At 39.5% G+C, this 17,400-nt stretch overlaps 1 protein-coding gene across 2 annotated transcripts in view; it reads right to left on the bottom strand.

Annotated features, from left to right (window-relative positions):
• The window catches only part of STK32B (serine/threonine kinase 32B), a 182,993-nt gene that overhangs the window by 143,762 nt on the left and 21,831 nt on the right, over positions 1-17,400 (bottom strand). The window contains exon 2 of one of the 2 annotated variants that reach the window (XM_067297180.1): positions 5,850-5,905. The exons of the other annotated variant lie outside the window; for it this stretch is intronic. Within the exon in view, the coding sequence (XP_067153281.1) occupies positions 5,850-5,905 (56 nt within the window). The remainder of the gene's footprint in view (positions 1-5,849; positions 5,906-17,400) is intronic. 2 annotated transcript variants of the gene reach the window in all.

Raw genomic sequence — 17,400 nt, 5'->3', positions numbered from 1 at the left:
GCTGTTCTGCGAAGCTTAAACTGCTCAGCTACTGCAGGAAAGAAAGGAAAAACCCTAGAGTTTTCCTCATATGTGCAGTCTTAATGGGAAATGTTTAAATTGTTTTTTTGTTTATCGTTTAAATTCTTTCCAAAGGAGGCATTTTAAAATAGGGACAAACAGGTGCTCTGGCACCTCAACAAACAAATTCTGTGAAGACTCATTATACAAGGAAGTCTGTGCGGAACTGCCTTATTTACACATATCAGTATGGAAGCCTGTCGTGCTCACATTGCTAAAACATCCTCTTTGAATTTTTCCAAAGGCCAATGATTTTGCTCAGCTCAAACTGATATCATTGCTTCAGCAATCTCTGTAAACCAAATATAGGTGTCAGATGAACTCAACTAACCAGCTATCCAGCTTCGTAGTTAGCAGGGAGGGACAGGCACTTTCAGAGCACAGACCATCTCTTTCTACAGCAAAGATCTAAATGGGTAAGGGAATCAATTCGAGAGGGACAGCTTCTCTTCTACCCAATATAAAGGGACTCTAGGTGACCAGCTTGGATGTAGGCATCTATGTTGTACGTGTTTAAAAGTAGGTAAGATGAAACTTGTCTTGTTAATTTTCTTTGAAGTTATGGGGTGCTGATTTAAATTTAAAAGCCTCTTGCAAATATATTCCCTTCCTAAAGAGGATGTTCCTACATGTCTAAGCTGTTGTCACAGGGTTGTGTCTTTCTGATACCTGGGAGACGGCAACGATGAATTGTTTTCAAAATTACCAGGTTAGAAGGAATTTCACCAGAGTGTGACTTGGAGCCATTTGCCCTCAGAACGAAGAAAACGAATACATTATGACTGCAGCACTAAACTGAACCTTTCAGGAACAAGCTAGACTGTGATCCACTTCTAAGCTGTGTTCTGCATCTCTGATTTCCTCTGATTTCACATGCGAAAAATAGAACCCCTACAGCTCCATTTTGATCTGCAGATTAATAGGTCACAGACACTAAGACCATTTTCAGTGACTGAGTGCCCTCTTGGCTCTTACAGAGCTGGGTCAGGGAAGCTGGAGAGTTCTGCTGAATAAAACCTGGGCAGAATTTGCTGCTGGTTTGCTGCAGAAAACTGTACAATGCTGCATAGGAGCGGCCATAGGTAGCTTCAGAAAAGTACTTTTGAAACCAGAAGAGGGGGATAGCTGAAAATTTTGCTGCAGAGCACAGACTTGTCATTTTTCCTATTAACCTCATGAGATGCCTAGCTGCCACATGTTAGATCCTGAGAGCAGAACAGCAGGAAACAGGAGCACTTAGTCTCAGTAAAGCCATTTTGGTCTCAGTTTCATGTATAGGACTTCTTAAACTAGTATATGATATGGTGGTATGACAGGTCATAAACCAGGAGAGATGCCAGAGGAAGCTCCTTTGAACATGGTCTCTGTTAGGTGGCAAGCTTGAAGTTGCAGAGCAGCACTTCAGCTTCGCTTCTGTACCATCTCTTATGCACTAATCGTGTCAATATATCAGATATGGATAGGGTCAGGTATAGGTCAATAGATCACCTATAACTGTCGTGAGTAATCACAGCCCAGGAGAGAGGCTGTGGCACCATCGAAACAGAAGATACACGCCTATATGTAGGAGACTACAAGCCAGAAGCCAGCGACACGTTTCACACTCAATGTCAGAATGGACAAATCTGCCTACGAAGCATGTTTCCAGATACTGCCACCTGATCTGCTTTTTACTCGCATACTCTTAAAATTAATTGTCGTAGACTCAGCCTACAAGCAGACTGGGTGAGTTTTGCAAAAACAAGCCGGAGAATGGATGTCAGAAGTTTGGCTTTACACTGCTAGGAAATTTCCTTGACATAGAGGGATTCATTCCCAGATTCCCCTGAGAAAACTAGCTGTAGCTGGGACTGAGCATCTGGTTAGTATTCTTTCATATTAACTCAAACTAAAAAAAATAGGTGGTTATACTGTCAAATAATAATATTCTGTAGTTGTGCATTATGTTGCTTTAGGATAGCAGCAGATTTCTTTCTGAAATTTTTTGCATATTGTTTAGTAAAGTACCCTCAATCAGCGCAAACTTGATTCTGGGCTCCCGTCTGTTTTACACCAATGTAATTTCAATTACTTCAGCAGAGGAAGTCACTGTTTTATACAACCAAATTAATCAGAATTATGCCCTGTGTCTCAGTATCTTAGACAAATAGAAGGAGGAAGAGTTTGTACATTGAAATCATAATTTAAATTTAATTTAAGGAGGTCAGATTGTTCAATATACCTGTTAACATGAACAGAGAACTTGAAGAAAATTGATACTATAATATCCCTGAAATTTAGACATTGCAGCTGAATACAAATTATTTTGCAGCAGTAAGTTTGCAGCTATGACATTACAATTGCAGTAAAGAAAAATGATTTTTTTTTTTGTATTTCACTCCCAGTCAATGTTTTATTTATTGAACAATCTTCAAATACATACGTTTTTGCAGTATTTTAATTGATGGGAATGATGGCTATATTTATATATAAAAGAAAAAAATTTAGCCAGATTAAACATAAGAGAGCACTTACAATGTGTGGCATGGCATAAAGAAATAACTTCTTAGACCAGTGTTCAGAATTTTTGGTTTGATTTTTTTCTAATTGTCCACTTTGAATTTACTTAGAAGGAAAAAAATTAATATATAGACAAAAACTGTTCAGAGGAAGTTTCTGACCTGATCCACCTCAAGTGTATCTGAAAATACTAATAGCTGGACCATGTAAAGCACAACTAGCATCCAAAACAACAATAAAATAAAAATCAATATTTCATGTTACAGATGAGGACACCAAGGCATAAGTAAAGAGCGCCCTTCACCTACCCAGCAAAGCAAGGTCACTGAGGCCAGCAAGACTGCTTTTAGCTGTGCCACATACCTTGTTCTGGTCTTGCTTGCTGCTCAGCAGCTCAGAGATCTGCACCAGTATCTATGCATGCCTACAGATACAGATATATACTGGGCAAAAGGGCACATGCCCAGGAGGGGGACGAGTATTCAGTCAGGGGTCACACATCGGTCTGAAGTAGCTTACATGTCACCTGTCTTGAATAAAGCCTCAGGACCCCCTGAGCTGCACAAAAGCTATGGCCAAAATGGTCCCAAGCAGGCTCAAAGCTCAAGTTCTTGATCTACCCAGTAGCCAACTGCAAACTGAACTCTTTCCAGGCAAAGAGAAGCAAGCCTGCTTGCTTCCAGAAACCAGATTATGCTCCTCATTTCTCTTCTCTCCATGCTTTTTTCCTACCCTCACAATTGCTGTGATGTCCCTTCACTTTCCCTAGAGAAGATACTGGAGCATGCAGGAGACTGCATCTGCCTTAACCTGCCCCTGCGAGAACAAAGGTCACTGGGGCAGCATCATTCAAAACTGGTGATCCCTTCCCAGGAAAGGTGAACTCTTTGGATATAAACAGGTTGATACTGAATGGCCTGGGAATTCCTGTAACAGCAAATGCAGCCACTGTAAATTGCAACAGCTGATGGAAAAGTCAGAAATCTGCTTTCTGAAGGCAGCTGGCAGAGCCGGGGCGCAGCTGCTGAAGCAGTGAGCCCTGGTGGAGCAGAGAGGGTGCCCAGGTTACCCCAAGCAGTGTGCACACAAGCGAGCTGAGCTGTGCAGAGTCTCTGCCTGGCTGCCGTTCCAGATACCTCCTGCAGCAATATCCTACAGAGGCCTAAGGTTGCTGTAGCAACCACAGTAATTTAAGAAATATTGAGAGAGAGAGAGAGAGAGAGAGAGAGAGAGAGAGAGTGATTGTACCAAGAACAATAAAATAAAAAACTAGAGCCTGTCTTAAAAAATCCTATTGTTCTCAGAAAACAAAAAAGGCCACAGAGCAGTCATAAAGGAAGAAAGCAGCTTAAGGAAAGTGTGATACCAAACACGGTGTTGCGTGTTGCTGTATGGTAGAGTGCAGTAGACCCCAAACTAAACAGTGAGTTAATAGAGATTAGAGGCCTTGCATCATTTGTTGATGTTTTCTGCTGCCAGGTAGTTCCAGAAGGACAGTAACAGGAAAAGTTGCCAGCAATGAGGCTTCTAAATGAAGGGGAGAGACAAGACTGACTCACAGAGAAAGACACTTTTGAAATGCTGACTGATTTACTATGTTGTGCTTTTGGCTACGGTACAATAGGTCATTTTAAAATGGGTTTCTTTCTTTCTGTGTGTGGAAGGAAAAATAAGGTGATTGGCTGGAAGCTTGCATTCATTTGGAATAAATAAGCCTGTTATGCCAAGGACTCCTGTGTTGCATTGACAATTGCAAATTAAGGATTTAAGTTCAAAGGGGACCTTATGTACTCTTTCTTTCTTGCATTGAGTATATTCTCTCAGGATTGTGAAACTTTATTCTCACACTTACTCCCAAAATAGGCTCAGAAGAACACTGCAGCCCATAAGAAAAAATAAGCCCATAAGAAAATTAGCTGTTTCTAGAAATATCATCATAGAAACATTCAGCAACGTTTCCTGAATCCTGCCCTCATAGGAAATGTCACACACTGATGCCATAGACAAGAATGAATCAACCACCAAGTCACCAAAAAGCCCATAGGGTTGTTTAATTTTCAGGCATGATGTGGAAGGGACAGAGCCCCTTTGGTAAGGCAGAGACAGTGAAGTGCAAACGTGGAAGCTTTGAAGAAAGAGAGGGGTTCAGGAGACATTTGTGATGGCCAGGATGATTTGGATACTTTTCTAAGTGCTTATATTGGACCTAACTTGCACTGCAGGCAATGGGAAGCTATCCTTTGTTTGATAAGAGGCTCCGTTAGAGCACTGTGATAATAAACAGTCACAGCTCTCCAGCCACCCTGATTTTTGAAGGAATTCTTGACTACAGTTTTGCATCGGCAGCATATTCTCTTATTCACCTCCGAGAGCACTTCTCGTAGAATCCACTGGACAGAGCAAGGACACGCCAGGAAGGCAATGGTCTGCGTGAAGCATTTTAGGCTCCTGTACAATGAAAGTCAATTTTCTGCCTGGAAGGCCAGGAGCCAAAAAAATCTAATGCATGTGTGTAATGTATAATTACAGAAGTAGCCCACTGCCACTCAGCTGGCACGTGCTCAAGAATCATTAAAATCAAGGTCTACATAGTTATTTCTTGATTGGCTACTGAAGTTGTATTTCACCTTCAAATGTATTTCTGCAAGTAATGGTTTCTAACGGTTTTCTAATATGATTTTCTCTGGCTGCATGGCCTTGTATTTACCCATATTAAAATTTAAAACCTTGTTATAGTCTTTATTATAGCAAAGAAAGGTCATCTACTCATGTGTAAACAAACCATTAATCTCTGTTTCAACACAAGCCCATTGAATTGAACAAACATTTACTCAGTGATCATAATTACAGTGAATGTCAGCTTATACAGTCCTGTGTGTATTGTATCTATGTAAAGTGTCTTTAAAATATTGCAATTATTTTAAAGACATGAATAAGTCCAGACTTTTAAGAACAAGATGACCCTACCAGACTGTCTACTAAGTGGTCTGCTCCAACTTTTTGCATGTTTTTGTTTTGTTTTGAGGACTGATTTCTAACTTCTGCTAATCCCCATTGTAGAGATTTAATTATTATAAACATATTTACTCAATTAACTTTAATGAACATAATGCAATAGAAATAATTTAGTGTACAATCTGAGTTAGTATGACTGAGATCAGAATGTCTTCAAAAAGCAGAAGTCTACAAACCTATGTTCCTTTATAGTAGTGTCTAATGAGATCATATCAGAAATACACAAAAGAATTGTCTGTTAGATTTTTAATTGCTAAAAATAAATTGATTCTTACCTTTCCAAAACTCCCTTTCCCAATAGCCCGCAATATTTGAAAGTGGTCAAAGTTAACTGCAAAATAAAGTAGAGAACAGAAGGAAAATAGTTTGCCAAGTGCTAAATGAGAATCAGAAATCAAATAACAATTAAAACAAATGGCAGTTTCCTATTAATGCCATTTTACCATGTGATATTTACTGTTTCTCTTAAAACACCAAATCTATCTAATAGCTAGAAAAAGAGGAAACTTGCATTAAAATATTAATTTGTTCATCAGCCCATCTTGGCCCAATGCCTCCAATGTCCAATGTCTCCAAAACGCAACAAATCTCTGTCCTAACCACGTAAGAAGACAGCAAATTAGTTGCATTAGGCAGCCATTAGCACTGCCCAGATCTTAATCCTTCTGGAAATTGCTATTAAAAGAGTATTAAATAATTCAGGTAAGTAATACCATCTGCTTACAGATATGTATAATATAAGGATAGTGTTGTTACAGTAATCACTCCACAGGACAATTCCCATCTTTTATTCAAGAAGGTATTCTGTTAAAGTGATGGAACTTGCCCCATCATGGGCTAGCAGGATCAGCTACTCTGAACTTTGCCACCTTAACACCATATATAATACTAATATTTTTAAGTCTACTTCATAGATGTAGCATAAGTTGTTTTGAAAGATTTCCTTTTAGCTTGGCAATAGAATGAATTTGCTCCAGCTTCATGAAAATCTAAATGATAACATGCTCTGCCCTAGACAGTGAAGTGGTGTACTGTGAAGGTGAGTGAGATATTTCATTTTCCAGAAATGTCATTATTGTTGGTGTTGCATGAGACTGAACACAGCATGACCTTCATCTCTCTGGTTCATTGTTAGGTCTGGTGGTTTAAAAAAATCCAATAACATCCTGAACAAAATTGATACGGAGCCATTGAAACACAAACCTGACAGTGTGTGACAGTCTTTACAGTCACTCGTCAGAAAAGAATCACACTTAAGGCTAAACTCAGTGAACTGGAGTTGGTAAAGTTCACTGAAACTTAACAGGATTTTTTTTTAGTTAAAACTTCTGTTCCTGGCTTTGGTCACGTACCTTCATCTATGCGCCCATTATTGCAGTAACAGGACACCAGCAAGATTATGTAGGTAGACTGTCACTGGAAAAATGTGGCAACATGAACATGTATAACAAAAATGTGACTCACATCATGATGAAAAAGAGAATCCTATAATATTTTGCATATCTGCCAAAAAATTTTACCAGCTCAAGCTAAGGAGTAAGCAGAATATTGTAAGGTTGATATATATCAAGCCTCCAAAAAAGGCTAATATCTTATTTTCCCTGTTGCAGGAATATTGCATTTGCACTATTAATGCCATGTATAATATATTCAAGCATTTGTTTATTTATGCTTGCTTACATTGTCTTCAAGGAAACGTGGTTGCTCCTTTCATTAGTGCAGCTATAGCAACCATCTTCCTCGTAATTGCTGGAGACCAAATCAAATCCAGAGCTGACAGAGTTGAAAGTAGCAGGCTTTACTCTTTACAAACAAAGATGATAATTGTGAATATAGTCATTTTAGGATTTGGATACTAAAAGGAAAATGCATAAAACAGCAAAGGATTTTTAACCTGCTATTGCTGGAAAAACAGTTCTGGGCTGAATCAGGTTAGAGCTAGGGTTACCTTGATGTTTGGAAGAAGCATGTTTGTCTGCCAAGGACACCCCTATGGCTGTGGTCTCTGCCCACATATTTTACCAGTGGGGCATTGTCCCGTATTTCCCATTGGTCCAAGATGGTGTGATGGATAGGATGGCTGATTTAGGAATACCACCTTATACACAGACTTCTTTCAATATAAGTTTTGTTCCCACCAGTCATTCGATCCAAATGTGCTCCCCTAGGTGGAGGATTTGAGAGCTTAATGACTGGGATCTTTAATTTGATGGAAGCTTAGGCAGGAATTCAACATAGCCCTGAAAAGGTTCAAAACAATGTGTTCACCTCACCGATTTGTTTGATCAGGAAAATTCAGTGATTTTTTCCCTACAGTACCCTGGTATTCTCCCTGTCCTTCCCCAACTTTCAAACCTTCTGATATTTCTTGTATATTTTACTGATTTTTTAATAAACACTTTCATTTAACAAAGTTTAGTTTCACTGAATTTGTCCTCCATTCTGCAGACATTCTTTGCATAAAACACAGATTTATTTCATTGGAAGCTTAGTTAAAGTAAAGAGGCTAGGACTACATTTAAGAGCATCCCCTCTTATTTTGTGTATTTATATATTCTGTTTAGTTCCTGTGTAATGCTGAGCTGGTAAAGGAAAAATCTTTTTTGGCACACTTCTTCAGTAAGAAATAGTCAGTGGGAAGAGTTTGATGAGTTGAAGAATATCCATACAGGTTACCATTTTTTTGGTAACCAAATTTCTTTCAGCATAATTCAAAAGAAGTTAGAACAAATCTACTTCAATGCAAGATAGGTGAGAATAATATCATATTTGTTTACCTTGACCTACCTTATGCCAGTTGTATATGAGTGTAACATTAATCTGAATCCAAATCCCTGAGGCCAATTCCCAACTACAACTGGAAAACACCTTATATATATTAGTCTCTAATTATCTGAATTGAATTCAGGTCACATTTCAGTAGGACTTGACTATACTAATGTGTTGCAACCCAGCTGATTTTGAAATGCATCAGTTTGTTCAATGACTTATTTTATTTTTGTAAAACTACGATTAAGCATTCATTTTTAGCTATGAGAAGGAAATTTATTATGTAAATGTAAATTCTATTTCTCTATACTTCTTTCTTTAATGGCTCTTATTGCTCTGAATGCCTAGAATGACTTATTATTTTGGATTTAAATGCAGATTGGACTTCTTTAAGAAGAAAATTATTAAATGAGGCATTTGGTCCTTGTGATTTAATGTGGATTATTAGTAAGTCTAATAAGTGGTTATAAAATACAGCCACAACAGTTGATCAAATTTTCTGTTTTTGTGTTCAACATGAGGAGAAAGTGGGACATTATTACACTTTCAGATCTTCATAAAGAAAAAGGAGTGTTTACTTGCTGTATATCACTGTCCCACAAGCTGGTCTGCCCTGTCTTAAATCAAGGGACAATGATTGCAACACACTTGGTGGAAGAGAAAAGAAAGATCTTTGCAAGTGATTGTGGAAGTATGCTAACACATTTGAGTTTGCATCTGAAATGAGCTATGCTTTCAGCCACTGTGTTTTTTCTGGAAATGGCCAATTCACTAAGCTGAGGCAACTTGATTTCTTTTGATCATTCAAACATACAATGTTGAAGATTCCAAAATTGGGGAAATTCCCTCAATGTGATGTTAGGGAGGGGGAATAAAAGGGACAGTCTACAGCTGAGACAAACACCATATTTAACCAGGTAAAACTAACATGTTTTAAGCAACAGTCCCATCAACAGTAGATCAGCCATGCAGCAGTCACATTAACACCACTACTCTAATAAGCAGCGAACTGTCAAGCTAAGTTCACTGCCACCTTATTATTACACTAGTTATTCTGCTCAGGTGTTTTTAATCTCACACTGAAAATTTTTGGCTTATTTTGTTCATCACATGTTTTTTATGTTCTAGATGCGCTTTTTCTCCCCTATGATGAAAATTCAACAGCACAGGGTCACTACTTCTTCTGAGAAGAATTACAGCTCATCATGACCTCTGGCATTTCCAATGTTTAAAATATCATCAAGATCAGACACTGCCATTTCCTCTGCAATGGGGATATCACAAATATTGTATTCTTGTCCTCTAAAGCGTGACATGTCTAACTCTCTTGTGAAGCCTGGTGTTGCAGCTAATGACATTTTTCTAGCACAAAACCCAGCTGAGATAATGGTGTGGCTGGCAGAAAGATACATTCTTTAGCAAGGATAATATGACTATTACTCTTTTTAAAATAGTTTTCTTAGTACCCTTTACTCGAGAGGAGAAAAAAAATCCAACTTTTTGAACACTCATTTTATCACTAGTTTTTTTAGCAAGAACTATTTGGTACTAGTTAATGAATGATTTTATATAAGTATGCATACACATGCGCGCACACACACACACACACACACACATGAATGTTCATTTTTCTTTATGATACATATATATATATATACCTCTATGTATGCCTCTGATCATGTATATCATAATGAAATATAGACTGAATGGAGGTAGAGAAGGTTATGAAATTAAGTGGGCATTAACTTTCTGTCAACACCAACTGATGCAAATAGAACTCCCGTGTCAGGTCACAGCACTATGACTGCGCTGAAACTCCCGTTTAAATCAGCTTCATCTACCTCTGGTTATAGAAGGTTTGCCTGTATTTAACAAACATGAATGGAAATAAAGTTTCTCCAACAATATGATCCTGCATTCACTGCTAAAGCACAGGTTACGTTTATTAAACCAGCTGATAGTTGGGAGAAACCAGTTGGGAGAAACCGTTGGGAGAAACAGTTCAGTTTTCAGGCACATAAGCCATCTTTCCCTAAGTATCAGCTGGTCTCATAAAACATACCATTTCTCTTCATAACACCTAAGAACAAACTTTAAATGCATGCGGCATCACAGCTAGAGCAGTGTCATTGTACAACTACAGTTAACAACATTTGAATTTTGACTGAATAAGGGCTGAATCCTTAGGTCCTGGGTCAGATCCAGTAGAAAGACTGCAGATTGGAATGCAGAAGAATAGAATGGCAGATCCTGCAAATCCAAATGTTCGGATGGAAAGCCTGCCCAGAGACCACTCAAGGTTAGATCTACAAAAGAAGTGCAAAAGGACCACGGAGAACCCCTTTCGCTTAAAACAATGCTCACATTCAGAAGCCTGTCCAGCTCAATTTCCACTTAATCCTGGAAACCGCAAGGCTGTGTGTGCACCTCTCGGTCAGACGATCCTCCTGTTCCTGGACGGAGCCCTTGCTATCATTCACCCCATAACCTGGGACATGGTATCTTTCTCCCAGACCCTTGCAAGAGCTTTTTGAGACTCTTTTAGGGCATGCCTTAGCTCTGATTTCTCTGCACCATGCTTCACTCTCAGTATTCATTAGCAGTCCACACCAAAAAGATGTTATGTGTTTGGCCCAGGAGCTAACACCCTCCCCACGGCTCCTTGGGATCCATTTGAACCATACCCAACATGGTAGCTAGATTCCCTCACATGCCATACTTAGGAGTTCTGACTTAGACATCAGCTCTGAACTTGAGTCTTACAGCACATATTTCAGCTGGACCTTTTTCAGAAATCAAAATGAATTTACATTGTCTTCAGCTATTTTTTTACACAGATGAATTCACAGAACTAAACTGTGAGTTTTAATAACAATTATGTAGGAGTTTCCTTTTAGGTTTATTGACTTTCATCAATTTGGAAAGATCAAGAAGGATGATATTCTCCCCTCCCCCATCTTCCTCCTCCCACCCTAAAAAAATCTCCATTAATTCAGAACTGACAATGATTATGGAATAAAACAGAAATATTCAGCTAACTAAGGGAGAAAATAGTTCAGCATTTATGGCATCTGTTGCATGATACAGTATTACAGTGACTGATGCCTGTTAATTTCAGTGATGAGCTGTGTATGCATCTAAATTAAACTTTTTTTTTCCATTTAGTCATGCTCAAATAAATCTTAAATGAATTCCACTGCACAGCTACAAGTCTACATTAATAGCTTTAAGTACAAGTATACCTTGCTTTGATTGTTTTCATGGTTTTGAAGCTGCCCCATGTAGAGCATTTTGCAGTAGTTTAATCTTGATCTAATAAAAGCATGGGTGATGGTAATGGGATTTATAACCTGAATTAATGGTTGCACTCTGCCAGTAAATGTGGAAAAAGGTGGTCCTAGCCATTACGGATACTTTTTCACATATATTAGTGCACCCAAAAATATTAGGAATATCTAGAAGCACAGCGTGATGGTTTGTGAGCAGCTTGGGCACAGGAATCTCTCCTCTACCTCAGCCTTCTCATGTGACCTTAGGCTTCAGCACCATATGCCCCAATCAGTGGAAACAGGGATCATTACATCTCTAGGTAATTGTAAAATTAGCTATAGGAAATAGTTTAGGTGCTCAGATACAGTAGTAATCAGGAGAGTAGAGGCTGTCAATTCAGGTAATAGTGCGTTCCCTATAAAGATTGAAAGCAATTTTCAAAGTGATGAAAAGTATACCCTGCTTTGGAAGTGGAGGTACAGAAAAAAGTAGATGACTAACTCAAACCGCACACATCAAGTTGCCGCAGAGCTGAGACAAGAACCCCTCTCCTACTTTAGACCACAACATTTCTCAGACATATTTTTTCAACTGCACGAATGCTGAAGACATTTGATATAAAACTCCTCAGTGAAAAGTAAAATAAACATTTCTTGCTCCACTACTCCCAAAGGATAAAGTAAACTATGGGGAAGATATGCACATCACAGACTATTGGGTTTTTACAACCGTTCTGCAAACACACCAGATAGTTTTAATGGAAATGCTTATTATTCTTTTTTGCATAGACTAATCAGCATTATATGCACAATGATGTGTGTTAAAATAATGAAGTCTTTCATATGAATTCACCTCAACTGCATTATTCATGAATGGTACAGTAATTTGAACCAAACAAATGCAAGCAAACTATTACTTTGATGCAGATCATTACATATTTGATTTATGACATCACATGCAAACATAAAATTTCTACCTTTTGATTTTTAGTTTTACTTAGGAATTCAACTTAAAATACTCTCATGTTCCCCATCATTTGTTCAAGTGTAAATTAAATCTAGCTTGAGAAGCAATATGTATATCAGGTGTATTTTACATAAAGCTGACATCTGTTGTTCTTACTGCAGCTGAGGAGTGTTTATAGCATATTTATGTGATTAGCCCAAATACACTCAATAACCATTACCTGAGATAACTTCGTATTTCAGAGAGCAGCTTATCCAAAGCAGTCAAAACACAGGCACACACATTCTTGGCATCACAGAAAAGAAATTAGGGGTCTTTTGATTTGAAATATTTTGAGCTACTTAATAAGTATCCAGAGCCAAATCCAACCATTCTCCTTCTTTAGCTTTTCTTGGATGAGCCCACTTATTTATTTGGACTGTGTGACAGTAGCCAAAACCAGAATATGTCTCTCAAGGTATTTAGAGGTAAACAGTAAAGCCACATTTATAATAGAATGTGCATTTCAAGGCATCTAGCCTAGTTCCCATTGATCTCAATGGAAAACAGGAACAGGGAAATGCTACAATGGCTACATCAGCCAAGGAAATACACTTTTATTTAGGTCTATGTTCTGTCTTAGACATCGTATGTTTGTTTCAGGATGTCCTAATGCTTCCTGCTTTTGTGTGAATCAGAAAAACAGGGTAATAACTAAATCAGATTTCCTTTATAGATGTGATCTGTATGGTTTGACCTGCTTTATACTCATTGGGCAGCACTGCAATTAAGTTTTCAAACTAACTCTGCCTTCTTCTTTTATGTGTGTTCATCTTTCACATTCTCCAGTTTTTCCCAGAGAGAGAAAGAGACAATGACTTAAAGTCACAGGGCCATGCTGACAGAACCTCAGCAACCGTCAAAGCTTGTTAAAATTGCTCTTGTACTTCCATACACAGACACAGAAGGTGAATAACCAAGTAGATAGAGTCATAGATATTCAGTACTCATGATGGAGTCACCAGCTTGAATGGATATAGACAGGAGAAACATGAAGAGTGCTTAAAAATTAGATTAAGGAGTATAAAATGGTTAGGGTAGTCATAGGAGTCACATTCCATCATGCTCTATTGATAGGAAATGAACTAGTGAAGAAAGATACTGTTTAAATTAAGTATGAAATGATTTTTTGTTGATGGCACGCTAAAACAAGCTGTATCTTCGAGGCGAGCAAAGAATACAAACACTGTATAGCTTCATTAGGTTTATGGGTGGAATGTGCCATCCCTATATATTAATTGACTGGGGAACATACTAATTAGAAAGAGTTACATAACTGAAGAACAAGATAAAATCAGTTTCAGAGATGATCTTTTATCTCATTAATGATGGAGCATGGCATTTTTTTATCATTGTATTTAGGAGCTTTGCATTTAAATTGCATTACAATGTCTCAATTTTTCAGGCTTAATGAGTGTTTAAGTCTTTATATAAACTGTTTCTAATTATTATGTTAATCTTTTTTATAATTATTCAGCATTTGTTTGCAGTTAGAAAGAATTGAAGATCTTTGTATGTCAGATAAATGTGATTTAAAATTTGGCTAATGTGGCTTTGATTTTTAAAATGCATTTCAGTCTGATCATGTTTGCAAACTAAGCATGTATGCAAAATGTAATTCCTGTCTCTTGGGAAATTCAGATACTTTAATATTTGTTTATACGCAAAATCGCCCGCCCAAAAAAGTTATTTCTTTTTAATGTAACAAAATGGCTATAACTAAGGCCTCTTCAGGGACCTACTTGGAGGAATCCCATGGGTTAGGGCCCTAGAAGGAAGGGGCGTTCAAGACAGCTGGTTAATATTCAAACATCACTTCCTCCAGGCTCAAGAGCAGTGCATCCCTATGAGTAGGAAGTCAAGCAAAGGAGGTAGGACACCTGCATGGATGAGCAAGGAGCTCCTGGCAAAACTCAACCAGAAGAAGGAAGTATACAGAAAGTGGAAAGGGGGACAGGCCACTTGGGAGGAATATAGGAACATTGTCAGAGTATGCAGGGATGTGCTGAGGAAGGCTAAGGCCCGTTTGGCATTATATCTGGCTAGAGATGTCAAGGACAACAAGAAGGGCTTCTTCAAATACATCAGTAGCAAGAGGAAGACTAGGGAAAATGTGGGCCCTTTGCTGAATGGGGTGGGTGCCCTGGTGACGAAGGATGCAGAGAAGGCAGAGTTACTGAATGCCTTCTTTGCTTCAGTCTTTACTGCTCAGGCCAGCCCTCAGGAACCCCAGACCCTGGAGGCAAGAGAGAAAGTCTGGAGAAAGGAAGACTTTCCCTTGGTCGAGGAGGATCGGGTTAGAGATCATTTAAGCAAACTTGACTCCCACAAATCCATGGGCCCTGATGGGATGCACCCACGAGTGCTGAGGGAGCTGGCGGATGTTATTGCTAAGCCACTCTCCATCATCTTTGAAAGGTCATGGAGAACAGGAGAGGTGCCCGAGGACTGGAAGAAAGCCAATGTCACCCCAGTCTTCAAAAAGGGCAAGAAGGAGGGCCCAGGGAACTACAGGCCAGTCAGCCTCACCTGCATCCCTGGAAAGGTGATGGAGCAGCTCATCCTGGAGGCCATCTCCAAGCATGTGGAGGACAAGAAGGTGATCAGGAGTAGTCAGCATGGCTTCACCAAGGGGAAATCATGTTTAACCAATCTGATAGCCTTCTATGATGGAATGACTAGCTGGGTAGATGAGGGGAGGGAGAGCAGTGGATGTTGTCTACCTAGATTTCAGCAAGGCTTTTGACACTGTCTCCCATAACATCCTCATAGACAAGCTCAGGAAGTGTGGGCTAGATGAGTGGACTGTGAGGTGGATTGAGAACTGGCTGAATGGCAGAGCTCAGAGAGTTGTGATCAGTGGCGCAGAGTCTAGTTGGAGGCCTGTAGCTAGCGGTGTCCCCCAGGGGTCAGTGCTGGGTCCAGTCTTGTTCAACTTCTTCATCAATGACCTGGATGAAGGGACAGAGAGCACCCTCAGCAAGTTTGCCGATGATACAAAACTGGGAGGAGTGGCTGACACACGAGAGGGCTGTGCTGCCATTCAGAGAGACCTGGACAGGCTGGAGAGGTGGGCGGAGAGGAACCTCATGAAGTTCAACAAAGGCAAGTGCAGGGTCCTGCACCTGGGGAGGAATAACCCCACGCACCAGTACAGGTTGGGGGTTGACCTGCTGGAGAGCAGCTCTGCCGAGAAGGACCTGGGAGTGCTGGTGGACACCAAGTTAAGCATGAGGCAGCAATGTGCCCTTGTGGCCAAGAAGGCCAATGGTCTCCTGGGGTGCATCAGGAAGAGTGTTGCCAGCAGGTCGAGGGGGGTGATTCTCCCCCTCTACTCAGCCCTGGTGAGGCCACATCTGGAGTACTGCGTCCAGGTCTGGGCTCCCCAGTACAAGAGGGATGTGGCACTACTGGAGCAAGTCCAGCGAAGGGCTACAAAGATGATTAGGGGACTAGAGCATCTCTCTTATGAGGACAGGCTGAGAGAGCTGGGCCTGTTTAGCTTGGAGAAGAGAAGCCTGAGAGGGGATCTTATCAATGTGTACAAGTATCTGAAGGGAGGGTGTCAAGAGGATGGGACCAGACTCTTTTCAGTGGTGCAGAGCAACAGGACACGAGGCAATGGGTACAAACTGAAACACAGACAATTCCATCTGAACATGAGGAAAAACTTCTTCACTGTGAGGGTGACAGAGCACTGGAACAGGTTGCCCAGAGAGGTTGTGGAGTCTCCTTCTCTGGAGATATTCAAAACACGCCTGGATGCAATCCTGTGCAACGTGCTCTAGGTGACCCTGCTTGAGCAGGGGGGTTGGACTAGATGATCTCCAGAGGTCCCTTCCAACCTCAACCATTCTGTGATTCTGTGATTCTGCGATTCTGTAATGATTTGAAAACATAATTTTTCTACATTATAAGTTGAACTAAAATTTTTCATTTTGAACTGATATCAGTTTTTACACTTTGAATATCGGAATCAGATCACAACAATCCAGAACCAGGAGTTCAGAATAATGTCTATCTTATAAAGGAAATACATGTTTCTGTTTTTCCATCAAAATGAAACATTCCCATATTGCCAAAAGACTTCATTTCAGACTTTCTGACTGATCCAAAGTGGTTTCTCTCAGGGCAGTTCATTATTAAGTTATATTTCCTTGTGATGGTGACTATGTCTGATCTTCTATGGGATGAGGCTATTGGCTGGACTTTATCGTCCATAACTTAAGCATGGGCAAATAACTTTCACGATACACACTTTGTTCACTCAGAAGCAGTGTTATGTTAGATTATAGGCAATGTAACTGGATACAAAATTTGGGTCTACAGAAGGGAATGGGAGGATAAAATTCTAACTCCTTTGAAGATGTGTTGTAACACGGAAATGCAGCCTAACTTTGAATTGACCAAAAATGACATCAGTTTGAAAAGGTAAACTTTAATTCCATTCAGACTGTCAGAAGCAGCTTTTTGATAGGAAAATACTGGCATTTGATTTTTCAGAGACTTCAGTTTTCCATTAAAAAATTATTCTGGGGAAAGTCGTGAATCTCCTGTTACAAAAATGAAAAGCATTTTGCTGAAATTAACACTTTTCTGAAAAAAAAATCAAATTGACGGAATTCCTTGATATCTCCCAGCAGTGTCCTCTGTAAAACAGGATGAAGCACATGCAACCTCTGCTCTAGATTGTCAGAAATGGGGAGGATACCTCAGTACCTCAGTGTTGGAGAAGTACCACTATACTTGTCTTATTCATATATTCTATCTGTAAATATCTGA

The sequence above is a fragment of the Apteryx mantelli genome, chromosome 5 (assembly GCF_036417845.1).
Source record: "Apteryx mantelli isolate bAptMan1 chromosome 5, bAptMan1.hap1, whole genome shotgun sequence".
Lineage (NCBI taxonomy): Eukaryota > Metazoa > Chordata > Aves > Apterygiformes > Apterygidae > Apteryx > Apteryx mantelli.
Note: the sequence above shows the minus strand (reverse complement) of the source record. Positions and strands in the feature narration are given on the sequence as shown.